This window comes from Notolepis coatsorum (genome assembly GCF_963971535.1).
Source record: "Notolepis coatsorum genome assembly, chromosome: 2".
Classification (NCBI taxonomy): Eukaryota; Metazoa; Chordata; class Actinopteri; order Aulopiformes; family Paralepididae; genus Notolepis; species Notolepis coatsorum.
In genome coordinates this window covers 188918741-188946240 of record NC_140166.1, presented here as the reverse complement: position 1 = coordinate 188946240, position 27500 = coordinate 188918741, and the positions used below count along the sequence as shown (strand labels likewise).

The following is a 27500-nucleotide window of genomic DNA, read 5'->3' as shown; positions in this document are numbered from 1 at the left end:
TCACCACTAACATGTCTCTCTCCACCACGTGCAAGCACAGAGGCTGCACTAGTACAGTGTGGAGACGTCACCGAACAGTTTTTAAGACACAAAATTCTCTCCTCCCTCCACTCTTAGTCATCCCCTTCCCCCATGGCTAGCGATAAGGACTCGGTATAGGCGGTGTGTGTGTTGACAATTTATTCTGAAATACCTCAAAAACCTTTCATGTAAAGTTTATGTAATTTAACTGAAAATAATACTGCTAATGATAAACAATGATTATGAAAAACTATGATACTATGATAGTTAGTTTTGGAACTTGTGACTTGAAGCTTTATACTGTTAAAAATTATTTTTATTCGTTTCTGCTCATCTTTCTCGTATGTTCTCTCGTTTTGTTTTTGCTACGGCATGTACTTACTGTTTTCATGAAAGGAAAAGACATTGTGAATGTTTATGTGGAGGGTAACGTGAGAAAAGAGCAGACAGAAGAGACGGCTAGGAGAGAGAGAGAGAGAGAGAGAGAGAGGTGATGGAGCAACTCAGATCAGATGATTAGCTCCTAGCTCCCTCAAAGACGTGTATATTCAAAAACAAAAACAAAAGATGAGAAATAAATCAAATTTGGCCTCAATTCTAAACAAAAAAACAAACATTGAAGATAAACCAAAGGAGGAATAATCTTTGACTCACTGTTAGCTTTCTTCTGCCTTTAAGTTCTCTTTTCTCAAAAAAAAAAAAAAACTAAAAGAAGAAAAAAAAACAGTTTCACAGTTACTTTTGAAGGTTCCTGGGTGTGTTCAAGTGCTCCTGATGTTCTTAGAATATTAAAAACCGGTGCCTCCTATTGAACAGGAGGCGCAACTTTTTTCTTTTCTGCATGGATATTGTATAACTGTATAGAAACCAAACAGGAATGACCTGTGATTTTTGTGGGAAAAGGAGGAGGGACGAGAAGACTTGGGACCGGGTGGAGGAGGGGAGGGGGACATTTTGGTTAAAGTAAAAAGGGGGTGGGGATTTTTGGAGTTCTAGACGTTGGAGGGGTCCTTGTTTTTAGACTTTTCTGTCACTGTTGGATTCACTGGTTGTGTGCATGTGTTGTTGCAACCCTCTCCCTCTCCCCACATTTCTTTTGATGTATATAAATCCAGACAGTAGGGGGCAGTGTGTGCTGGGGGAGGTCAAATAACTCCCCTCCTCAAAATCAAGAAAAAGCATTCAATCTTCATTCCTCAGCTTTCTGGGCGGGGGAGCAGCCTCGGGTCCTGTAACCTGTGTCTTGCTTTTCCAAGGACGGGTTGCTTACTTGGAGTTAATCAGAGGGACGCAGATACAGGCCCTGGGTGTGGCCCCCCGTCGATATACCTGTTACCCGTCTACACGCTTTTCTTCAATCTGTGTGTGTTTGTGCGTGCATTTGTATCTATGTGGATGACAATTTTTTTTTAAATCTTTTTCTGTTCCTTTTTACTTTGGGTTGCAATATTTGTCATGCAAAAAAAACAAAAACGTGACACTATCTCTTTACTAACCGACCGACCGACCGACCAACCGCAGTGCCACTTGGCAACTGACCCCTCCAACCAGAAATGTTCTCATCATCTATATACTGTCAAACAGCATAATATGTATGTGTCATTTCCCCCGTTGGATTAGAAAGGTTGCCAATGGGACTGATGTAGACAAACCCCCAGTCACACTGCGCTCTCCCTCTTCTGTTACCTGTTAATCAATCAGAACCAAGTGTCTTTGTGATGGTAGAAGACAATCAGTTTCAAAACAAGAAAAAGGTAGAGAGAGGACAGGCCAGTGGGGGAGGAGGACGAGGAGGATGGAGGGAGATACCAAATCAGGGGAAAAGAGGTTCTCTGAAAACACGCTTGGCTGTAGTGCCTGACTGCCAAACAACTGCCCCGCCACGACTACCACCGACACTGTCATCTCACCGCCCCCTCCAACCACCCCCTCTCCAAATGTACCTTCCACCAGCTCCTCCTAGGTTGGCTGAATCTCTCTGAGTTATACTGACCACAGTTTCCTTTCTACCTCCACACAGTCCCACTCTCTCACGTCCTAATGATAACAACACTACGCTTCAGAACAACAAGACAAAACTCAAGGGATCAGTTAGACGTTGTTAGAAGAAGCCCAGATATTCCCTTGTCATTCCCTATCACTTTTCCCTGCACACTCACTGCCTATAGCGCGGTGTCACGAGGACACACATTTCCCAGAATGCAGTGCAGTGCCTTTGTACCTTTTGGTACAAAGACTACATTTCCCCCATTACCCGTCACCATGGCCTCCTGCTGATCTAAATGATGATGTAACCAGCCGCGAGGAATAAGTGGCTCCGGTTGGTGGCTTTTGCACAGAAAACTATGCAAACACCTGACCCCCCCAATCTTAATCGTTGCTGCTGGGTCAGAGTGTACAACCCTCAACTTCCCTCCCCCTCCTCCCTGCATGCCTCTACACACTCCCACACACCGTTCCTACACAGAGTCCCCTTCCCACGCCCAGAGAGGGTGGAGCAGCCCCAGTCATTCAGGGTACAGTAGAGGGTGTCTGGGAAGAGAGAAGCACTACAATTCCCAGTGTTTCACCAGACCGGACTGCTGATGTTGTATTAGCTCTACATTAACGCCCCAAACTGCCATTGACATCAAAATGGAGTCCATGCCGATGCTTCCATGCAAACCCCCAACCCGCACCACACCCATGGCTCATGGCTCCATTATGTGACAATGTTTGATCGTCTTTGTCCCCAGTGCCAAGGAAGGGCCACAATCAATGCAAAGACACTTACATTGTGCACTTAGTTTACAAAGACGTCAGGAAAAGGTGGCTTATATTGCACACAGACAGACTGACAGACAGACAGACACACAGGCACATGCTGAAGAGGTTGAGTCTGCCTTTTGAGAGTGTTTGCTGAAACCAAAGATGAAATCAGAGGCATGACAATCTGGCTACCGAACCTAGAAGACAAAGTTCAGCTTGCTGGGTTGCTCTACGGGTCCTGTGATTACCTGGCCATGCAGCAGACATTCCACCTATTGCACTTAGAACACACATGCGTACGTACATATACACACACAGAAACACACACACACAACACACACATGCTCGCGAGACCCCCCCCACCCACCGCTGCACACACACAAACAAGCAGATACACACACACACACACACACACACACACATAGCTGTCCTGCACTCGTGAGCACGTGTGCACACACACACACACACACACACACACACACACACACACACACACACACACACACACACACACACACACACACACACACACACACACACACACACACACACACACACACACACACACACACACACGCACAGCTGTCCTATGTGAAGGATAAGCGTCTGGTCAGAGAGCCTCTTTTCCCTCCTCCCACTGCGGAAGCCGGAGAGCCTGTGGAGGACTTTAGTTTCGCTCTAGTTGAGACTTTTGAGAAGGAAAAGAATCTGAGTAATAACTGTTACAGAAAAATAAAAACTTAAAAGGATAATATGGGTAAATTGCGTGTTTTGAAATAAATCAACAAATAAAACAACTGTAAAACAACTTTTGTTTTGTCTGATCTCTGAAGAAGTCCTCATTGAACATGCATGTTAGAAGTCTACACGCCGCCACCAGTGTTATTACCACTGTAGAGATATTTTTCAACGGTGAACTGTACATTTTTATGATACACATTTTGTCATTTGTATATTACAGAATTTATATTGAAAATACAGTCATACAAAAGAAACAATCAGGGTCTATTAAGATTTGGCCACACTAGCAACTCAGGCACTGCACATTGGAACTAGCCCCGAACGCCAGAACATTCTTGCACGTTGTTCACAACATTCGCCTGGCCTCCATTCCCACTGGATGGTAGATAAGGTAATAAGGCAGGCGTGACAGCAGCCTTCACTTCTAGGTGCTCATTTGGGGTTTGCTGTGGAAAGCTAGCTGATGCAGCAGGATTGTAAACGACTGGCAGCTGTTGTATCGGTGAGGCTATAGCTGTTAAAGCCTACAGGAATTGGATAGTGCAGTGATTTTCGATGACAACAGCCAGCCGGCTGGCCCAAGCTTCCAAGCGGCACACAATACTGTGTTCACATGACTCTGACTTCTGATTGGTTAGGGCTATTAGCATAATGCTAGGCAGCACACTCCAAGAGAGTCCAACTGCAGCTGGCTTTGGCCCCTCCCTCAGATGTCTCTCCTGGGCCCCTCTTTTGCCCCTCCCAGACATCCCTCCTGGGCCCGATTGTCTACCGACAGTCACTAGTAATTTTTGGGCTTGTTTAATATTTTTAAACCCATGCAGGCAAGCAAGTAAGAACAAATTCTTACATACAAAAGCAGCCTGACCAAAAAGCAAAGGCCTTTTGAGGGAGGGGGGGGGGGGGGGGCTACAACAAAAACAAGGTTATGTACACGCATACAAGTAAATAAAATAAAGAATTACAGCAGCAATAGTATACAAGGAAAATTACAATAAATAAGGGAGAGAGAAGGAAAGAGAGAGGGGGAAAAAGAGTAAGGGAGAGTGAGAACCAGAGGGAGAGAGAGAAGAAAGGTGGAGAAGGAGGGAGGTATGGTGAGGGGGATGAGAGAAGGCAGTCAGCAGGTGCAACAGTCGTTATGATCTGATCTGTTGCAGATTTAGTTTAAAAGCAGTGAGCGATGTGAGGGCAGTGAGTTTAAGGGTGTTTTGTGAGGTGTTCCAGTCAGATGCAGCAGCAAATCGGAAGGCGTTGCGGCCGGAAACTGTGGAGGCTTTGGGGATGGTGAGTTTGATGAAGTTGCTGGACCTTAGGTTGTAATCATAAGTGGAGATGTGCAGAAGGGAGGAGAGGTAGAGAGGTGTTTTACCCAGTATGGTTTTATAGATGACTTGAAGCCAGTGAAGAAGCCTTCTGGTGTGAAGAGATGTACAGTCCACCAGGTTATAAAGGTCACAGTGGTGAAAGGTGCACTAGTGGAAAAACGGATGGCGGAATGATGGAGTATGTCAAGTTTTCTGAGGGCACACTGGAATGTAGATGGTGTCGTGTCGCCATAGTCAAATATGGGAGGATGGCCATCTTGACAAGAGTGTGTTTGGCCAGCGTCTATTCGAATACCAACCGGTTCGTGCTTCCGCGTTCGCGTTTTGCGCTCTGATTGGCCACTGACCTACGCTAGTACGCCAAGCAGGTGAAATAAGCTTTATTACGGTACAGGAATCTCAGACGAGCTTCAACATAGGCCTGCAGGTGTTTTATGTGCAGGAGAGGGATGGGTCTAGCCAGAGGCCATGGTATTTATAACAAACTCCAGCTCGGAGCCGTCGGCACAGGTGATTTTAGGGGTGCTAGCAGTGTCATGCTTTCTGTCAAAGAGCATACATTTAGTCGTCTTGGAGTTGAGAAGAATGTGGAGACTGTGAAAGGACGGCTCAATAAGTAAGACTAATTTGAAGGGTGGATGCCGCAGAGTGGAGTGAAGGGCCTGCAGTTGTTAGTTGTTAGCACATTTTCTTTTTTTTAATCAAATTATTTTTCTTTTCTTTCTTTTTTTTTCTTTTTTTTACATGGCATATAAAATAAAACATGACAGCACATAATACAATAATAATAATAGACATTGTTAGCTAATTGTTATTGTAGTTGTAGTCCTAGTCTATCTGGATTATGTTAACTCAGAATTGCTACACATCTGATGTAGACCTATGGTGCTACAAATCGACCAGGCTATTAGGCTATGATTGCCCAAAACATATTTTCATCCACTTCCTATCGCCATTTTGTTTGAGGTAGAATGCTGTAGTGTAGAGTACTGTCTGTCTCAGTGTATACTGCATTTCATTGTAACATTAGAGCTGAAAAAAGGTGAGCAGAAAATTTCTCAACAAGCTTCCCTCTTTCTCTTTGATGGTTTGTGTGTGTGTGTGTGTGTATGTGCGTGTGAAAGGGAGAGAGAAAGAATTCTCTGAGAGCAGTTACACTACTTGATCACTAGATAGCTTGCATGAGCTACTACACTTAGTCATTTACATTATTTTATTAATGGCGTAATTGTAAGGCACAATTGTTCTTGACCTGGCATTCTGTGCAATAGACTCCCTCCTATCTCCGGTCAATGGTCTCTATCTCTAACTACACACCCTCAAGAACCCTCTCTTCTGGCTGCCTGAGACCCACTCCTATTCGTGCTCCAGCTGAAACCTACCCAATTTTGCACCATCAACTAAAAAGATACACCTTTTCAATCAATATCTGAATTATTAAAAATATATAATAATAATAATAATAATAATAATAATAATAATAATAATAATAATAATAATAATAATAATAATAATAATAATAATAATAATAATAATAACATACTGTCTTTTACTATTATGTACTATGCTACTAGGTCTATACTACTATCTACTATGCCTATACCTGCTGACAATTAGTCGCTTTGGATAAAAGCGTCAGCTAAATGACTAAATGTAAATGTAATTAATGGATTAGAAATAAAATTTTAAAAAATAAGAAAATGAACCTCCACTTACTGATAGCACCCCTACTTCCACTCATTTATATATACATTTGATACTAATTTATATTAAGCAGTGACTATACTGAACACTGTTTTTTTTTTTTACTTCTATTACATGCTATACTATTTTATTTCATACTTATCTTGTCTAGCACAGTCTCTGGAGCGTAACAGTAAGAAGCATTTTGTATAAAAGTATTCTGTACTTCTGTATGACAACTATTAAAGAAACTTGAAACTGGAACATACAGTACATTATCATACATCAGTTTTCCAACGCGTAATTTAGTTCCACAGATCTTTCCACACCACCATTCTCCTCTTGGTGAATTTGGCTGTGTGAGTCAGCAGGGTCGGTACTTGCAGTTCCCCTCTCGTCCACCTTTGGCGCTGTGCTACGGATGCTTGCCCCGGAGGTGATGAGGCGTCCGATACCGTGACCCTGAGAAATGGCATAGGAGGAGCGGCGGAGTGAGTCTCCTCGTCTGAACCTGGACCCCAGCTCGACTGGCTGCTGACGGCTGATGGTGTGGACCTATGAGATGATGTCAAGGACAGAGTGAGGTCATGGTTCCGGTCACTGGGCACTTGTGGGGGGGAGCCTCAGGGACCTAACTTTTTATTTAAATATCAACAAGTACAATAAAGGGAAAATGTCAGCGGAGCAGCTGATTGACGTCTGTGGGCCAATTACGTCAGTGATATAACCCCAACTCAGATGTCATGATGCTGCCAGATCGTAACTTCGTATTTCCCAGTTAGTCGTGTTATTCTGCTCTTGTATAGTTATCTAGTCCATTGTTCTCTGACCGTGTCTAACCCTTTGTTGTCCTCCTTTCCCCGCAGTCCTACCTGGCTCTTCACCCTGATCTCTGGCTCTCGATAAACGTGTTCTGACCTCCGCCTGCCTAACAACTCTCCTTGCCTTTTCCTGGAACGTATGAGGACCTGTACCCGTTTTCACCCCTGCCTGGCTGACTATCCCGCGCATGCCCCTGGACTGAATCTTCCCCATGTAAATCGACCCCTGCCTGGAGACCTGTCTATACTATCTTATTAAATATACCCATACCGGGTTTTAACAAGACCTGTCTCATTGTCTGCATATTGGGTTCAATACACCTAATCGTGACAGATGAAAACTAGGTAAGCCTAGTTAAGCTGGACCTGGATACATGCCAGTACAAGACTCACATATGCATTTTTCAACAATGGGGAGTCAGTCAGTCAGTAACCAGCATTGCCTTGTATAGGCTGTCCTCCAGGTCCGGCCAATAAATAAATACATTCATACATAGAGCTAACTAACTTGGTGATTGCTCATAACAGAGAAATGTACACATCAGTTATTAAAGTAATTGATTCATACTTTGTTCAGGGGTCTCCAAGAACTACTGTGTAACACATCACAAGCATGCCACGAGCACAGGAGTGGTAGAACACAAAAAGAGATTCAAGATTCAAGAGGTTTATTTGTCACATACAGGGCTTGACATTAACTTTTACTAGCCACTGTGGCTAGTGGTTTTCCAAAGTCACTAGCTGTAACTGAGGGGTACAATTCCCTGACTGTATTACTAGATATGATACTTACTACCACTACCTTTGTACTTAATATTCGGCCACCCAGTACACGGCATAAATATATTATCATAAACACTCCCACGTAGATGAAACGGATCCAACACAAATGTACGAAGTCGAAGTATGCGTTTATTACTACACAGCAATGGTGTGTAGAGCAAGCACTTAATCACTTAATTACATTTATGAATTGAAATAGTATGCACTTTTATGGCAAAGAGTATTCGTCGGTATATCAATAGAGAATGTCCAATCTCTGATGGGGCAGGTGGTAAATATACGACCTGGAATAGTTAAGGAATAACAGCAATGATACTTTAATGATTATATACTAGATACACTAAGGGGGGGTTAATCCGGTCGCTTGTAAGCCGACAGGAGTAGGAGGGGGGGGGGGTAGAATCCGGCTGCCTCGTCCGGCCAAGGGTATCCCAGGTGAACCCACTGTAGTGCCGTTCAATGCGCCGGCGATCCTTGGACCACAGATGAAAGCAGGTGGACTCTTTGTGGGCCGGCTCTCTCCGGTCCACGGGGGAGAGACGTGAAGCGACCTCGTCTTGCAGAGCGTCTCCTCACCTTGCGTCCTCTCCAGGGGGGGGGGTTCCAACACACGGCAGTGTCGGGGGTCTTTATCCATGGAATAATCAAAGTATACAAAGCATAATCCGTGCCTGGGAAGGCGGGCTGTCGTCGGTAGAATAATCCGGTATACAGGTCCACTCGCTCGTCGGCTCTGGGGCTCCTCGGGTGCAGCTTCACATGGGGTCAACCACCCTGGGTAAGCAGCCAGTTCTCTGCCCGAAACGATGGGGTACTGACCACGGTAGTATTCTCACCGCACGAAGCACTATATATTAACAGACTATTATTAGCTTAATAGACTACGTCCAACTCGACGATATAGTGCCAAATATGACTATTCAAATATTAATATACACGATGTCTCAATACCGATGGTAGGCGAACTTGGCCTTACTCCCACACGTGGCGTCGCGGGGAGGCTTTACGTCTGTGACTCTATTGGAGGGTAAGAAACTGGACTGAAAAGGAAGTCCTACTTTAGTAGCGCAGTATATATACGCACTATGAACAAATAGTCCCATTAGTGGTGCGGTAGCCAGATTCCTACGCGGAACTAGGACTTGTTCGTACATGTGGAGCGGTACGTTTGAACTGGGTCTGAGGGGTATGGCAGCCTGGCACCAAGGTCTCGACCAATAGTAGAATGGAGACTATTATGGGATGTTCAGTAGGCTAGAATGGATATTCAATGCATATTGTACAAGGAATATACAAGGGATATCAGGGAATATTAGAGAATATACAAATACAATTAAATATATATATATAAATAAATATATATATTCGGTTTAATCTGGCCCTTCACAACAGCCACCCCCTGAATAGGTCCCAGACCTAATCAGTTAAACAGAGACAGATTAATCGCGTTGTCTATTTACACATAAGGGTTTGCTGTAGGGGTCAGTCAACTTCACAAAGTCATAGGGTTGTAGGGTCATGGTCATCATCGATTGTGTCTGGGAGTCGAGGCAGTTCTATGAGCCTCGCCACGGGACGGGTGTAAGTGCGACCCTGGATGAGCACTTCAGCTGCTCGGACCTTGCCGTCGGCACCGGTGATCACTTTGCTTACGCGGCCGGCCGGCCACATAGCTCTGGGCAGTGATTGATCAATAATCATGACGACTGTTCCTTCTGTCAAATTGTCTCTCTCCTTTACCCACTTCTGGCGGGTCTGTAGAGACGGTAGGTAGTGCAGTAGGAAACTGTTCCAAAACTTGTCGGCTAATACTTGGCTGTACCTCCACATTCGTCGGCCGTTCGCTTCTTCAGGCCGGTACATTGTCTGGGGTAATGCAGGATCTAGCCGCCCCATCAGGAGTGTGTTGGGGGCTCTGCGTAGGCGACCACCCACTCTGATGAGGGTATGAGCGTCGCTCTCGGGGGCCAGATGAATTAATCTGCTGTCGGATGGGACGGGCTTTCCTCCCTGTAGACAGGCCAATTCATCGGGGAACGAGTCTCTCTGGGCTCGCTGCAGTAGAAGCAATTCTGCTTCCTCGTAGTTAGCTGCTGACATATCAGCGGGGGACTTGCACTCCGGGTGGTACCGCAGGAATGTTCTTTGTTGTGCACTCTCTATGGACGTGCAATCGTCTATGTTAGGGTCGGTGGAGGCTACGGTGCTCAATCCACAGAACACAGACTTCTTATTTTCCACCTCCTCTGGACTTGCTTCCCTCGGGATAGGCATGGGCCACTGTCCTTCCGGGAGTCTTAGGAATGCGGGGCCGTCACTGTAGACATTGCGACGGGTGAGGTCATCCAGGGGCATCCCCCGGGTGATGACGTCAGCTGGGTTCTGTTTTGTATCAACGTAGCGCCACTCTGTTTCTCCGGTTAACTCTTCGGTTAAGTCTTGAATCTCGGTGACTCTGACTCCCACGAAGACTTTGTACTTGCATGAGTCCGATTTGATCCAGGCGAGTACCGTCGTGGAATCTGACCACAGGATTGTTCTAGACACCGGTATGGTGAGCTCACGTTGGATGAGCGTGGCTAGGTGCGCTCCGGCTAGGGCTGCGCAGAGCTCTAGACGTGGGATAGATTGTTGCTTGCGTGGGGCTATTCTCGAGCGGGCGAGGACAAATGCTGTGTAGATCTCTCCCCCCTGGTCTTGGGCCCGCAAGTAGGCTACTGATCCGTATGCGACCTCTGAGGCGTCACTGAAGACGTGTAAGTCCATTTTACATGTCTCTGGCCTCACCGTGGGTGGGAAGTAGCTTCGGCGCATATTAACGCCTGGGAGTGAGTGGAGCTCCATCTCCCACTCTCTCCAGGTGGATGCAAGTTGTGCGGGAATGGGGTCGTCCCAGCCCTGGTCCTTGTCCCACAATGCTCGTACAATCATTTTTGCCCTGGTGGTGTACGGTAGAATACATCCTAGCGGGTCATATTGTCGGCGAGTGTTGTGTACACACTCCGTCTGGTGGTCGGCGCCGCCGCCGGCCTTCCCTGCTCCGTAGTCAGGGGCTTGTGTCTGTAGTGAAGCGAATCTGTTTTGAATCGCCACACCAATCCCAGGGTCATCTCCTGGGCTTCTCCCGGGATTGTAGCCATCCGGGTCTCGCTGCTGGCTGCCTTGTCCTCGGAGGAGAGGCTGCGCAGTACTTGCGGATCGCTGCTGGCCCACTGCCTGAGATCAAAGCCGCCTTTGATCAATGAGGCGCGGAGTTTAATCAGGAGAGCCTCGGCTTCTTCTTGGGTTGAAAGGCTTTGTAGACAGTTGTCTACGTAGAAGCTGTTCTTTACGCTGTGTCGGACCTCTTCGTCCGCTGCTGGGTCCTCTGCTACATGTTTCTGTAGTGCAAATGTAGCACAGCAGGGGCTGCACGTCGTTCCGAAGGGGAGGACTTCCCATTGGTAGATGGCTGGGTGCTCATCTCCTGGCTTCTCTCTCCATAGGAACCGTAACAGGGGCTTGTCCGCCTCTACTAATCTCACCTGCAGGAACATTCCTTTAATGTCCCCGCTGATGGCCACCTTTTCCTGGCGGAAGCGGAGTAGAACGCCGAGTAGGGAGGGGCCGAGTGTGGGACCGGGCAGTAACTCTTTATTTAGATTTTGGGATCCGATCTGGTAGCTGCAGTTAAATACTATGCGGTCTTTACCGTTGTGATGGACCTTGTGGTGGGGCACGTACCACGATTCAGTGGTCTGGTCAGCCTCTTTAATGTCCATCTTTGTGACGTGTCCCGCTGTGATGAGCTTCTCAATCTCAGCGCGGTATACACTCTCTTGGGCGGGGTTCTTGGCTAAGCGCCGCTCCGTGTTCAGCAGGTACCGTTCTGTGGCGTCTGTCTTGGCGTGGAAAGTAGGCATTCCTTCTCGCCGCAGGAGTGGCGTGGCGTATCTCAACACGCCGTTGACCGGGACTCTCTTGGTCCCTGTCTCGAGGAGGTGAATGGCGTAAATGTCATCTTTAGAGCGAATGTCTTTCTTTCCGTTCTTAAAGGGCATTTGTTCCAAGGTCCATAGCCGCTCTACGTGTTGCAGGAGTGCGGTTTCTCCCTCTGTGACTCGGGAGTGGAGACATCTAGTGGCTGTACTTCGGTTGAGAGATTTGGCGAGCGGGCCTTGGAGAGTCCATCCCAAACGGGTCTCGACTGCTGCAGGACAGCCTCGGGGTCCGGTATGAACCCGGTCTATCGGGACAATGAGGTCTGCATGGTCGGAGCCTATCAACAGGGTCGGCATAGCATTGTCTATGAGCGGGATCGGTAACTTGCGCAGATGTGCATATTTCTCCATCAGCTTGGCGACGGGGTATGTGTACCGCGACAGCCCTATTTCTTGGCTGGTGAAAGCGTCTGCAATCTGGTACCGTCGCTCAGGCTGGCCGCTTGCTGCGATAGAGAATGAGACATTCTCGCCCTTTATCGTCTTCAAATCTCGTCTTATTGTCCGAATTGTCATTTGGGTTTCGCTTCCCCGCAGCCCTAGCTGGGCCGCAGCGGAGGCGAGCAGCAGGGTCTTCTCTGACCCGTCATCGAGGACGGCGTAAGTGTCCAGGACTTTATTCTGGTAGCTTAGTGTCACACGCACTACTTTTAGGAGTACTCGGGCTCCACTGCTGCTGGCGGGATCGATGTACATGACGCTCGCTTTGCGGCTGGATGGTGCAGGTGAAGGGCGCCGTCTGTTACTGTCGTGAAGTATGTCCAGATGGGCTCCATCGCACTTGGTGCACCTTTTCTTTAAGCGGCATTCGGCTGCCATGTGTGAGCGCGCACAGCGAAAACAGCGCTTGTTGGACTTTATCCATTGACCTGCTTCCTCCGCGTTCAGCTTGGGGAAGGAGTCACATTGCGCTAGCCAGTGTTCTTTCTCACAGTAGGGGCACACTATCTTCCACTTCTCCGTTCTGGAGGGGGTACTGTGGCTCCTGCTGCTCGGTACTGACTCCGATTGGTGCATCACAGTCACCGATCTTCTTCCATCATTTAGTCGTCTGGTTCCTTCTCTGGAGCCAGGGGTGCTCCGTCCGAATGTATCTAGCCGTAGGCTGCTGACTTCTCTCGCCAGGAAGTCTGCTAGATCGAGGAGGTTCGGTTCGGGGCCATTCGGGTCTCTGTGGTCCCTCTGCCGCCTAAAGCGCTCCTGACGAGCGGGCGGCAGCTTCTCCAGAATCCTTTCCACATTTGAGTTGGCGTAAAGTTCATGCCTCCCCTTCTCTCTTTGCGCTCCCAACATCCCTACCAGGGACTGCACTCTGATGGACAGGTCGTCCAGTGCTCGATTGTCTATTGCTGGGGGTAAGCGGTCGATGTGTCGGATCTCCTGGATCACGTAATCCCATATGCGCCCATACCTCTGGTCCAGTGCTACCAGCGCTGCTGTGTATGGTGTGGTGGAAGTCGCGTAGGCGAGCGCTATATTATGTGCGCGGGGCACCTTTAAGTGCTTCAGTAGGATGGCGTATTTGTGGCGTTCATCCAATACATCCACCAACATGGTCTCCAGACACATGCGGAGTTCTGTATACTGGGCCCGGTTCTCTTGGGTGAAGTCGGGCACCATAGGCGTGCCAATGTATGACGCTGACTGTGGATACATCGGCGAGCGTTGGGGGAGAGGCCTCCTAGGCGAGTCTCCTCCCGCTCCTTGGTATGGGCTGGTACCGGCAGTGTACCATGGCCCGCTTGTCCAGGTGCTGTTCCTCGGTGCGGGTCGTGCGTCGTGCTCACCCGTGTATAGAGTCGGGGGTCTGTAGCGCAGCTCCGCGGGAGTATAGCCTGGGCTGTACCGGACCTCCTGGTCCGGTAGAGTACTGTGCTGTCTTCGGGCGTGGTTCTCCTCCTCTTCCTCTTCGTCTTCAGTTAGGTCATCCAGTGCTTGTAGTCTCTGGTTTAGCCTCTCCACAGGATATGCTGCTCCTTCCCGGTTGCTAGGTCTCGCTTGGACCGGTGGGAGGAGGTAGTCTGTGGGGGGTATAGACCTCGTCTGTTGGTCAAGTTCAGGGTTGTTTACTCGGCTAGGGGATGCCGCCCTGGAGGTGTGTCTAGACGAGTTCCTGGAGCCTCTGGCGGAGGGAGAGGGTGTTGTCCGTCTGATCAGCTGTTCTATTAGTTGCGACTGCTGTCTGTCGCGCGCTGCGTCCCGTTGAGCACCGGCTCGTTCTCGGGCCACATTCTCTTCCATCTGAATGCGTCTTATTTCTAGACGTATCTGCTCGTGTTCGCTTCACTGCTGGATCTGCAGTCGGTCGCGTTCAGCAGCGGCGTTCAGGCTGATGAGGAAGGCCTGCTGTAGGGTCCTCTCTGCCTCGCTGGGAGAAGGCGGTTGTATAGGGGAGCCTTCCCTCGGGGTACTCCTTGCGGAGCCTTGGAGCTCTATCTCCACGGTGCTCTCCCCGTCTTCTTCCGTGCCGAGTTCTCTCTCGGTAGCGCTGTATTCCTCCCGGGACTCATCGGGGACTACTTCTTCAGTACTGGCGGGGTGTGAAGTCATGTCTGGTTCCCACTGGTCCCCACCGTGAACTTGGTCAGTTACATTAGAGCCCGTAGGGGCCTCTATGGTCGGGGTAGTCTGGGCGTTGGGGTTAGACATACTTTTACTTTCTAGTTTTACCGCGTTTACTGTTAGTAGAAGACTAGGTTGTTGACTGACAGCGTAAGCCTCTAAGTACTGAGGGAGCCGTCGTTCGCGCTGCGGGCGTTGGTTAGGAGGATCGTTTCGTGGAGTGTTCATCATAGGCCATTTCAATATTAATAACACTATATTAATATTACACTAATTACCCTCCGGCTCGAAGGACCAATTGTAACTGAGGGGTACAATTCCCTGACTGTATTACTAGATATGATACTTACTACCACTACCTTTGTACTTAATATTCGGCCACCCAGTACACGGCATAAATATATTATCATAAACACTCCCACGTAGATGAAACGGATCCAACACAAATGTACGAAGTCGAAGTATGCGTTTATTACTACACAGCAATGGTGTGTAGAGCAAGCACTTAATCACTTAATTACATTTATGAATTGAAATAGTATGCACTTTTATGGCAAAGAGTATTCGTCGGTATATCAATAGAGAATGTCCAATCTCTGATGGCGCAGGTGGTAAATATACGACCTGGAATAGTTAAGGAATAACAGCAATGATACTTTAATGATTATATACTAGATACACTAAGGGGGGGTTAATCCGGTCGCTTGTAAGCCGACAGGAGTAGGAGGGGGGGGGGGGGTAGAATCCGGCTGCCTCGTCCGGCCAAGGGTATCCCAGGTGAACCCACTGTAGTGCCGTTCAATGCGCCGGCGATCCTTGGACCACAGATGAAAGCAGGTGGACTCTTTGTGGGCCGGCTCTCTCCGGTCCACGGGGGAGAGACGTGAAGCGACCTCGTCTTGCAGAGCGTCTCCTCACCTTGCGTCCTCTCCAGGGGGGGGGGTTCCAACACACGGCAGTGTCGGGGGTCTTTATCCATGGAATAATCAAAGTATACAAAGCATAATCCGTGCCTGGGAAGGCGGGCTGTCGTCGGTAGAATAATCCGGTATACAGGTCCACTCGCTCGTCGGCTCTGGGGCTCCTCGGGTGCAGCTTCACATGGGGTCAACCACCCTGGGTAAGCAGCCAGTTCTCTGCCCGAAACGATGGGGTACTGACCACGGTAGTATTCTCACCGCACGAAGCACTATATATTAACAGACTATTATTAGCTTAATAGACTACGTCCAACTCGACGATATAGTGCCAAATATGACTATTCAAATATTAATATACACGATGTCTCAATACCGATGGTAGGCGAACTTGGCCTTACTCCCACACGTGGCGTCGCGGGGAGGCTTTACGTCTGTGACTCTATTGGAGGGTAAGAAACTGGACTGAAAAGGAAGTCCTACTTTAGTAGCGCAGTATATATACGCACTATGAACAAATAGTCCCATTAGTGGTGCGGTAGCCAGATTCCTACGCGGAACTAGGACTTGTTCGTACATGTGGAGCGGTACGTTTGAACTGGGTCTGAGGGGTATGGCAGCCTGGCACCAAGGTCTCGACCAATAGTAGAATGGAGACTATTATGGGATGTTCAGTAGGCTAGAATGGATATTCAATGCATATTGTACAAGGAATATACAAGGGATATCAGGGAATATTAGAGAATATACAAATACAATTAAATATATATATATAAATAAATATATATATTCGGTTTAATCTGGCCCTTCACAACACTAGCCACTCAGCATTTTCACCAGCCAAAAATCCCCACACACGCCGATCATAACCCAACATTGTTATTATTAAAATGATGTGAAAATGGGCTCCAGACTAACTTTTTTCACCACCGTGATGAATGAGAGAGAGAGAGAGAGACTAAGAAGAAACTAAGAAGATCCTTGACTAGGTACAGACTCAGCGAGCACAGCCTAGCCATTGAGAAAGGCAGACCTGGCTCCCAAGAGAAGACAGACTGTGCACCCACTGCACATAAGATGAGGTGGAAACAGAGCTACACTTCTTAACAACCTGCCCACTATACCTAGACATCAGAGACATATACTTCAACCTGCCCACTATACCAAGACATCAGAGACATATACTTCAACCTGCCCACTATACCAAGACATCAGAGACATATACTTCAACCTGCCCACTATACCAAGACATCAGAGACATATACTTCAACCTGTCCACTATACCAAGACATCAGAGACATATACTTCCCACAAATTGCAAACACCCAAAGAGACTTTGAAAACATGGACAATAACTCAAAACTCCCATACCTACTGGGAGAAATACAAGAATGTGCAAACATAGCAGCAGGATTTGTGAGCTGCTGTGACAAGAAAAGGACATCCAACAGAATACAACCACCATAAAGACTGTCAACCATACAAGAAATTCCTTCTGTAATGTACTGATTTATTTTGTTTTCTCTGTTTGATTGTTTTGTTTTGTTTGGCTTTGGCAAGAGAGAAAGAGAGCGAGAGAGAGCGAGAGCGCGCGCTTACTGTAGGTTCTAGGTTGAATGAATTGATGAACAATGTCACCTTTGGAAAGTTTCATTATAAGCGTCTTGCAAGTTGCAACGCTGGTTAAGATATGAAAATACTTGCCACTGTGTAAGGATGCATTAGCCATTAGCTAGCTTACTTACAGAGACTTATAGGCAGCTGTGTTCAACGAGCCCGCGAGCTTGGTCCATAAACGAACGTTTTAATCCACAGTACACCAGTATGTAAACAAAGGTTTTAACCATCCACAACAGAATACTGCAGTCCAAATGTATTTCCGATGCTTGATTATTCTCTCAGACCGACGCAATGTTTGAAACTATTATGCTCCGAAAGCAAACTTGTGGTGTCGCTCAATGAGGAAGTGGGCACGGTGTCAGGTTTCACAGTACCACATGTCATTCAGCCAATATTCAGCTAATATCAGAGTGATGATCAGAGCCAATCAGAGGCATATCAGGGCTGGTCTTTGCATAATGCACGTGTTATAGCCAATCAAAGGCAGAGATATTTTTTTTTAGAACGCACATGGACACGGGGGAAAATACGCTAAACACACACACATACACACAGACAGACAGACCTTTCATAGAAAAAAAGCCACTAGCCACCGGGGCGGGGTACACGCCCCAGGGGGATTCTACCCGCATCTGGTGGGTGGGCCGGTGCCAATGTCAAGCCCTGGTCACATACATACGAGGGCATACAGTGAAATGCGAGTGATCATGCCTGCATCGATTGTGCAATAATACTAATAATAAAATAGACATAAAAAAATAAACAGGTAATAAGAAGACATACGATGTGCATGATAAAAATAGACATGCTAAATTCCTGAGAAGGCAATGTACACTACTATACAATATACAGTTTTAACTCTGTCATTATGCTATAATACTTACTAATTACTATATCTAAACTATACTATACAAGAACCAGAATGCTCTGGAGGCACGTAAACAGGTTATTGTGCTTCAGTTTGACTGGTCTATAGATTTCCCGCATAATCTAACAAGCTAACTGACTGTCAATCACAGCGAGGTTGGACTCATTTACAACCTTTTTTTTAAGTGAAACTTAAATGGTTTGATAGAAACAAATTATCATTGAATTTGAGCAAAACTAAAATTATGTTATTTGGAAACTGTAGATTAAATACTCAAGTACAAGTTAAAATAAATGATGTAATTATTGAAAGAGTTTATGAAAATAAATTCCTAGGTGTAATAATATACCATCAAATCTGCTGGAAACCTCACATAAAACATGTCCAAACTAAACTGTCAATAAGCATTTCAGTCATGAGTAAAGTAAAGCACATTCTGGATAATAAATCACTATACATTCTCTACTGTTCACTAGTTTTACCATATTTAAATTACTACACTACAACCACTTTGTATACTCCAAAAAAGGGCCATAAGGTTATCGTGATCACACAAACATATTATTTTTAAAGTAAAAAACATTAAAGTTAAATGATCTTGTGGAAATTAAAACAGCACAATTAATGTATAAAGCAAAAGGTAATGTACTTCCAGGAAACATTCAAGAACTGTTCTTTGATAGAGAGGGGGGTTATAATCTGAGGGGAGAACTCAATTTAAAAGTTCTTAGTGTACGCACTACCATGAGAAGACATGCATTTCAATATGTGGAGTGAAACTGTGGAACAGTCTGAATGTGATGCTAAAGCAATGTCCAAATATGAGACAATTCAAACTGAATTATAAGGAAATGATGTTCACGAGGTACAGGGATGAGGAAGGGATTTGACATTCACGGGTGTTTACATTTTTATTTTATTTCTTTCATGTTTTACATATCGTTTTTGTTTTTTGTTTTGCATATATATATATTTGTTTTGTAAGGTTTTAAATTAGTACACTCATTTGAGTAGTGGAAAAGGGGTAGGATTAAATAAGTGTATACTTATTTACTCCTTTTCGAACATGTAAATTGAGTTATGTTTTTTATTTATTTATTTTTCATTTAATTTCTTGAGATCAATGATTTGTTTGGATTTTATATTGTTTGTATTTATTTACATGTTCGAAATAAAGATTTCAAATAAAAAAATCAAAAAAGCTGCAAGAAATCAAATACATTTACAGATTACAATATTTTGATAAAAGGTAATTTACTGTATTTTTATGGCATTTACACTTAAAGTAGAAAAACAAAAGTAATATTGAGTAAAAAAAATACAGTGAATTTCCAGTAAAAAAACATAAATTTTTTACAGTGTAATGAAGGATTTAGAGGGTTTTGAAAATATTTGGGCTTAGGGTCACTCTCTGTGTGTGTGTATGTGTGTGTGTGTAGAAGTAGAAGTAGAAGTATTTAATGATCGATTGATCGATTTTAAACTGTTTTAATGTGCATTAGTATACAAGTGCACAATAAAGGCGTGTTAAAACACATCTTTCTCTTTCTCTCTCTCTCTCTCTCTCTCTCTCTCTCTCTCTCTCTCTCTCTCTCTCTCTCTCTCTCTCTCTCTCTCTCTCTCTCTCTCTGTCTGTCTCTGTCTCTCTCTCTGTCTATCTCTGTCTCTCTCTCTCTGTCTGTCTCTCTCTCTCCCCCTCTTCAGCACTATTTGTCTCAGACATACACATGCATTGTAGGAGTCTCACCCTGTGTTTGTCAGGTTTGGTTAGGATGACGTCGAGGGCGTAGGTGGTCACTGAAGGCAGAATGGCAGTGCAAGCGGTCAGCAGGGCTGTGAGCCACACAAGGGGAGTTGCGAAGGCCTTATCAGAGACACCTGTTCAGAAAAACCCACCCAAACCAATCACACGTTAGTAGTAGGGATGACAGATTACTGAAGAATAGGATCCACTATTAAAACACTATAGACAGGCTGGGTCATAGAGGCATTGAAAGGCTGTACCAGGGAAGTAGTAGTCAGTGGGAGACTTGTGGAACAGGCGTGGGTTGTGAGTGATCCTGGTGCAGATGAAGAAAAGCACCACGCTGACACAAAGAGCTGCTATGCTGAACTTGGTCCAGTACCTCGTCAGGAGCACTATCTTGACAGACCCAAAAACAGAAGCACTACAGTCAGAGAACAATTGAACATATTCACACTGTGACCATTTTGCTCTTATGTCATGCTCAAGCTGGGTTCCTTTCCACCCTGTTAAAGTAACCCAGGAAATGATATTATTAGCGCTCTAAGGCCTTGTGTTGGAGCGCTCTAAGGCCTTGTGTTGGAGCGCTCTAAGGCCTTGTGTTGGAGTGCTCTAAGGCAGGGGTTCCCAAACTGGGTGCGGCATGGATCCGGGGTGCCGCCAGATCTGCTTGAATCTTTAACAAATAAAGAATTAAAATTCCGATCCAAACTGAGACGGTGGCAAGACGAGGTGGCCAAGAAAAACATTGAAATGTTCACATTGACAGCCAATGACGCAGCACACAAGTCAGCGTCTTTTTAAAAACTGATCGCTGCACACTTGCACATGCTGGAGGAGAGGTTTGAGTCGCAGAGGCGAAGCGTCTGAACAGGCAAGCCAGGCAACTGCTTGGAGCCCCTGTCCATAGGGGGCCCCCGAAAGCTGACATCATGTACTCAAAAGCAGGAATATGATCAATGGATTTGAACTCTTGATTGCAATTGTAGTAACTCACTTAGCAGTTTTAAACAGATTTTGAAATCAACCAATACATCATGATTCGTTTTTAGTTTAATTAAGCATTACATCACACGCAGGAGTGGTTTGTGACCAATAAACCATGCCTAGGGGTGGTCGTTAGGCCCGAGGCGCAGCCGAGGGTCGTTAGACCCCCCTAGGCATGGTTTATTGGTCACAAACCACGACTGCACGTGGTGTAAAGCTTTTATACAACTGCCAGATTCATCCAACCTTATTTCTATACAATAAACACACATTAATCGAAGATTTATTGAAAAAACCATCCGCCAGAAAAAGTAGTTCCCACAACTACAAAAAAGACAAGTTGCCTCCATGTGGAAGCAGCTTGAAGTGCATCCAACCAAACTAACACATCCAACTGTGTATTATTGGAATGATTGAGAGAAGTTGCCTCATGTGGAAGCAGCTTGAAGTGCATCCAACCAACTAACACATCCAACTGTGTATTATTGGAATGATTGATTGAAAATTTTATTACCAGATGCAGAATGGGTACAATACAGTACGGCTCAATACACACAATTGTTAAGGGAATGCAGACCTACTTTCCATAGAACTTCATTCTTAGATGCTTCTATATAAAGTAGGTAAAACAAATTAAAACGTTTTCTTTGCCCTATAGGAAAAAAACGTTTTCTTCGCCCTATTTTTTTATTTATTTCTTTTAGCCTAAACTTAACCAGTTGGAAACCAGGGGTACAGTAATAAAATTAGCAATCAACCAATCAATCAATTCAATAGACCATGCTCACTTAAAACAGCGCTGCTTCTCTCTCAGTCTGACTCCCCCGCTGTTGCAGACAGGAGTGTGTGTGTGTGTGTGTGTGTGTGCGTGTGTGTGTGTGTGTCACAGTGTGTGTGTGTGTGTGTGTGCGTGCGTGTGTGTGTGTATGTGTGTGTGTGTGTGTGTGTGTGTGTGTGTGTGTGTGTGTGTGTGTGTTTGTGGGTACGCCAGCGTCGGACAGTGTGAGAGAGAACGCTGCAGTCAGTAGAAAGAAGGAAGTAGAAATTTAAATCAATCAATTAATCTATCAATCAAACCGCGATTTTTCTTTTGTTCTAGATTGACTCAAGACCCATCAATTACATCATCCAACATTGTTTAAAATACTAACACATTCCCCTTGACAGAATCGCTTCATATTTAGTCGTTATGGTGCTTTCAACATAACCATTTGTTGTCCGCGATCTTGTTTTCTCCCGGAGTGAGCCGGGGAGGGTTATGTGATTCGGTTGTGGGCGGGTCCTGAGCCCAGGACCGTGGATTGTTGCCAATAAAGACGTGTGAATGGCCAATCAGAATCGAGAAATTTGCATGCCGTTGTATAAGGTCCGATACACATTTTCTGTTTTTAATTTAATGAAAGTTTGACTGAGCTAATGCATTCTTGCTATTCTTTTATTATCAATCAATCAACCATGCCATGTCTCATTCAGTTTGTTTGTGCATTGTTATAAACTTTTTTACAAGAGGCATTATTTTCAGCCAAAAGAAAATAGAATACTTATTCATAATTTTATTCATCAATAATTTAAATTGTATTCATCATGATTTGTTTTTAGACATTTTTGTTGTTGGGGAGCCTTGAAGAAGGAGGACATATTCAGGGGTGCCTTGGTTCAAAAAAGTTTGGTGTTGTGTGTTGGAGCACTCTAAGGGCTTGTGTCCATAGCAGACGTTTTTTTCAAGGCGGACTGCTTTGAAAAAAAGGAAAAAAAAGCTCAGAGCGTTTTCCTGGGTCTCGCGACTGCCGCGGCTCTGCCCCTTCCTCGATGTTGATTACCTTGATGAGCACGCTCCTTTCCAAAAGTTGAACTAGTTTTAACTTTATGCGCTCCGCACAAAAACGCTGCCGCCGAGAGCTTGATGAGCACACTCCTTTCCAAAAGTTGAACTAGTTTCAACTTTATGCGCTCCGCACAAAAACGCTGCCGCCGAGAGCTCATAAACGCGAGGCGTGGGCTGGGGAGAGGAGCGCGCCTGTCGCGTCTCCAGCATAGAAATGAATGACAGAAAGGAGCTGACAACTCATAAAACGTCCGCTATGGACACAAGCCCGGCCTAAGGCCTTGTGTTGCTGAGAGATTTTCTAAAACACTGTTGGTGTGGAAGGGATTATTTTTTTTCTCAACAAAGGAGAAAAAACCCTGTTTTCAAAAACACTAGATAAGACAAATGAGCTGTCCATCTTCAAGGGGGACATGCAGATGCATTAATTCCACCCCACCACCAAGGCATACTGTAAATAGTTATGAATTTTAAGGTCAATAAAATAGAACTGCTTCGTAGAATACTTTCGTTTCTTAGACCTACAGTATATCTGTATATTGTGGCAGATATCACCCCCCGTCTCATGGATATGTGAAGGACGGGAGATATTACTGCTGATTAGTACTGATAGAACACACCTTGACAAGCTAAAAGCAATTGGTTTTGATAGTTTATCAGTGAGCTGGATACAATCCTACCTGGAGGGGAGGGAACAGATGGTGGAAGTAAACGGTACACTATCCCCCCCCCTCACAGTGAGCTGTGGTGTTCCACAAGGAAGCATACTAGGACCGCTACTATTCCTAATTTATGCAAATGACATGTCGTCAGCTTGTGACTGCAACTTGTTCCTGTTTGCGGACGACTCAGCCCTGCTGGTCTCTGACAAGAACAAGTTACAGGTTGAAAAAGCCCTCAGCTCGGAACTAGGCAAAATCTGCATATGGCTCGCCGACAACAAACTATCATTACACATGGGCAAAACAGAGTCCATTCTCTTCGGTTCAAATAACAAACTCAGCAAGACCGACGGCTTCTCGGTTACAGTGGGTGACAATATTATCACAAGGAAAGATGAAATTACCTACCTGGGTTCCATCCTAGAGGCTAATCTTTCCTGTGACAAAATGGCATCCAATGTAATAAAAAAAGTCAACCAACGAACGCGATTCTTGTACCGGATCTCCGCTCTGGTAAACAAGAATACCCTGAAGACTCTAGCAGGAGCACTCATTCAAGGGTACTTCGACTATGCTTGCACCTCATGGTACCAAAGCACCTCAAAGGCACTAAAAAACAAATTACAAACATCTCAAAACAAGCTAGTCAGACTACTACTTGACCTGACTCCTAGAACCCACCTCACCCCTGCCCACTTTGACAACCTAGGATGGCTTAGAGTAGACGACAGAGTACAGCAACTTGCAATGGGCCTGGTCTACAAGATACACTACGCGACCAAGGTACCCATGTACATGTCAAAATACTTCCCAAAGGTCAGTGAATACCACGACCACAACACCAGAGGGAGCTCCACAAATCATGTAAAACCCAGATTCGGATCAAACAAGGGACTAAACACGTTTCGCAATTATGCCACATCAATGTGGAACGCCCTGCCTAAAGCTGTAAAGGAATGTGAATCACTACCCACCTTCAAAAACACTCTCAAAAAACACCTACGTGAGACTGCAATTCGAAACTGGCCCCTACAAATGTCCTAACCTAGTTGTACAGTAAATGACCAAGTAAGGCTTTGTCAATATTCCAATGTACAGTGTAAAATGTGTGTGTGTCCCCTTCCCAACCCCCCCCCCCCCCCCCACCTCCAATGTACAGCCCTCACCCAACCCACCCAACCCCACCCCACCCAACCAACCTTCTCCAATGTACAGTTTCTATGCCAAATGTATATACACTCCTTTTCTGGACACTTTTGTATCACAAACAGTACTGTATTTGCAAATCTGATATGTCATAAATGTATAGATGTAGCAGTACTGTCTATCTGTATGTCATGTATGTCATATATGTTATGATGAATTGAAAATGGGGGACCCTGATGTAAACAAGTCGAAAGTCTTTCTCTGGTCTGCATCCCCTTAACAATTGTATGTATTGAGCTGTACTGTACTGTACCCATTCTGCAATCTGTTAATAAACTTTTCAATCAATCAATCAATCAATCAAACCTCTGCATCATTAGATCACCCACATCCCACACGCACACACCCCAGACACACACACTACAAATAGACTAGGACAGAGAGAGTTGAGTTGAGAGGAGGTGAGATAGGAGCGAGGTATAGAGAGAGAGATTGTTGTTGACGGAGTTGTGCGAGGTAGTGAGAGGAGAGGTGAAGGCGAGAAGGTGTTCATTGTGTACTGGAACCTAGACTGGCTGAGAAACCCCTTGTGTACTGACCCTGGACCGGAAGACAACCCTGAGTATTGAACAATCCTTTCTTTTGTACGAGAGCCTGATAAGTGTTTTGACCCTGGACTGTTTTTGGATTACCCTATTTCCCATTGGACTTGTGCTGATAAACAATAAATATCATTTATTTATTGAAATTGTGCTTGTGTGGACATTGAAATTATTTGTTTTGGTCCGTGTCGAGCTTGAACAACACCAGGCTCGTCACAATATATTATGAAATATGATCACTTCATCTTTCGCAACCTAGTTCTAGTTCAAGAGCATGACTCTCAAATCCTTTTTCATTGATGCAATCTGATGCATGCTGGAACTATTGAACCCTAACCTCAAAGTTGGCACAGAACATGGCTGCCATGCGACAGTGACGGCCATGGTCTGGTAGTCGAGCGCCGTGTCGTAGAAGACTCCGAAGGGGATGAAGAAGAGAACGAGGGATGTGTAGACGGCATAAAGGAGCGTGCCAAACAGCACCAGGGGGTTGAAGAGCTCTTGTCCCTGGCCAGTCTTATACAGCTCAGGCCACTTCAGACTACCCTCTGCACTCACATCCTGAGGGAGAGAGAGAGAGAGAGAGAGAGAGAGAGAGAGAGAGAGAGAGAGAGAGAGAGAGAGAGAGAGAGAGAGAGAGAGAGAGAGAGAGAGAGAGAGAGAGAGAGAGAGGGAGAGGGAGAGAGAGAGAATGAGAACGAGAGAGAGAGATAAAAGAGAGAGAGAGAATGACAATGAGAATGATAGAGAGAAAGAGAGAGAGAATGGGATGAGAGAGAAAGACACAAGAGAGAAAGAAAGCAAGACAGACAGAAAAACACAAGGGAGACATCAGTGTCATCAATTACTTTGCTGAGAAATTACAAATATATATTATATGGAAATTAATTGATGAAAATGTATTTATGATGGATTCATTATAATGCTGAGGATATTCACAAGAAACAGTGTCTGTATAGGCTTGTGATTGTTGATGTGTTTATGGGAACAGTGTCTTCCACTGATAGACCGAGTTACGATATGGATTACGGTGTGATCAGTGAGAACAGAGCCATGTCCTACTGCCAGAAACTGCATATTTGTCAGTCTCTCACCTGTTCAAATATGGCCATGCATTGTACAGGCATGGATGTGTACAAGACCGTGTAGAGAGCGATGAACCAGTTCTCATACAGAGACTGCAGAAGAGAACAGAATACATAAACCAGTATGGGATGTTGGCTCCGTACACATTGAAATTCCCATTTTTCACTGTGACTTTGAAAATGGGTCTCTATACCTGAGCGCTGAAGCCATTGAAGATGCCAAACCAGATGTGAACAAGGGCGAAGCCACAGGTCTTATACAGGAAGTAGCGCAGGAAGAGCGCAATGCGACGGTATGACCAGCGCCCGTGGACTAATAGCAGCCTCTGTAGAAACCTGAACTGGGCCAATGAGAAGTCGGCATTCTGCACCGCCTGACCTCCCTCTACACCTGTCAGACCAACGCCTATATGAGCCGCTGGTGGAGGGGGACAGAAAGGAAAAAGGGACGGAGGACAAGAAAGACAACAAAGAAGAGAAGAAGGAAACACAATAAACACAAAAACAACAAGGGCTTACATAATCAAATCAGGTTCACATTCTGTTTCAGACCCGTTAGCAATACAGTCATCCCGGTAATATCACACATTTGAAGGTTCTTCTCTCTCTAGCTTTAGGAGAGAATGTTTACAGATCGACTGGACTGTCCTGGGGTACCATAATAACATGTGAACTGACCTATTACAAACCCTGCCCTCAGATGAGGGAAGCAACAGCTGTGATTAGAAGGTCAAGAAAAGAGGGCGGGTTTGAGATAGGTTCACATCAAGACTGTTCACAACCACACGTGGTCACTCGTCCGAACGGCTTGTCAAATGACGCTCGCCGGATATTTCGTCTTGTAACTTGAGGACCAAAGCATGCAATAGGTTGAGTGTGGTGACGATCGAAAGGCGGCAAATTCAACTTTCCAACATTGTATTGGTTGCACAGCAAAAAATGCAGCCCGGAGCCGGCAGACGAGGGCAAAGTGCCGCGACGTGTGCGCGTTACGCCCGTGCCATATGTGGTACGCCAAACGTTAACAGGCTAATCTACACTGCTGCCACCTGTCTTCACGGCAGATAATGTAGCCTTTTTTGTAAGAAGGGCAAAATACGGGAAATTTACAGGAAAATATTGAAATGGGAGGATGGCGGGAAATAAGGGTAAAATACAGGAGAAACCTGGAAAAACGGGAGAGTTAACAGGTATGCACCCTCCATCAGTTACACCCTTCATCCCTTACACCAGGGGTAGGCAACCCTAGGCACGCGTGCCTGCATAGGCACGCGGGGGCATTTGCATAGGCACAGGGGGCAGCATTAAAAAAATAAAAAAAAAAATAAACAAATATTATAATTTTTTTTCTTTTTTTCTTTTTTTGCTTTGAAATAT

At 45.5% G+C, this 27500-nt stretch overlaps 1 protein-coding gene across 1 annotated transcript in view; it reads right to left on the bottom strand.

Annotated features, from left to right (window-relative positions):
- The window catches only part of atp8b3 (ATPase phospholipid transporting 8B3), a gene marked incomplete at both ends in the record, with an annotated part of 61496 nt that overhangs the window by 2635 nt on the left and 31361 nt on the right, over positions 1 to 27500 (bottom strand). Inside the window, 5 exons of the mRNA XM_084308429.1 lie at positions 19820 to 19905; positions 20077 to 20240; positions 25376 to 25599; positions 26133 to 26216; positions 26318 to 26541. Coding sequence (XP_084164555.1) covers positions 19820 to 19905; positions 20077 to 20240; positions 25376 to 25599; positions 26133 to 26216; positions 26318 to 26541 — 782 coding nt within the window. The remainder of the gene's footprint in view (positions 1 to 19819; positions 19906 to 20076; positions 20241 to 25375; positions 25600 to 26132; positions 26217 to 26317; positions 26542 to 27500) is intronic.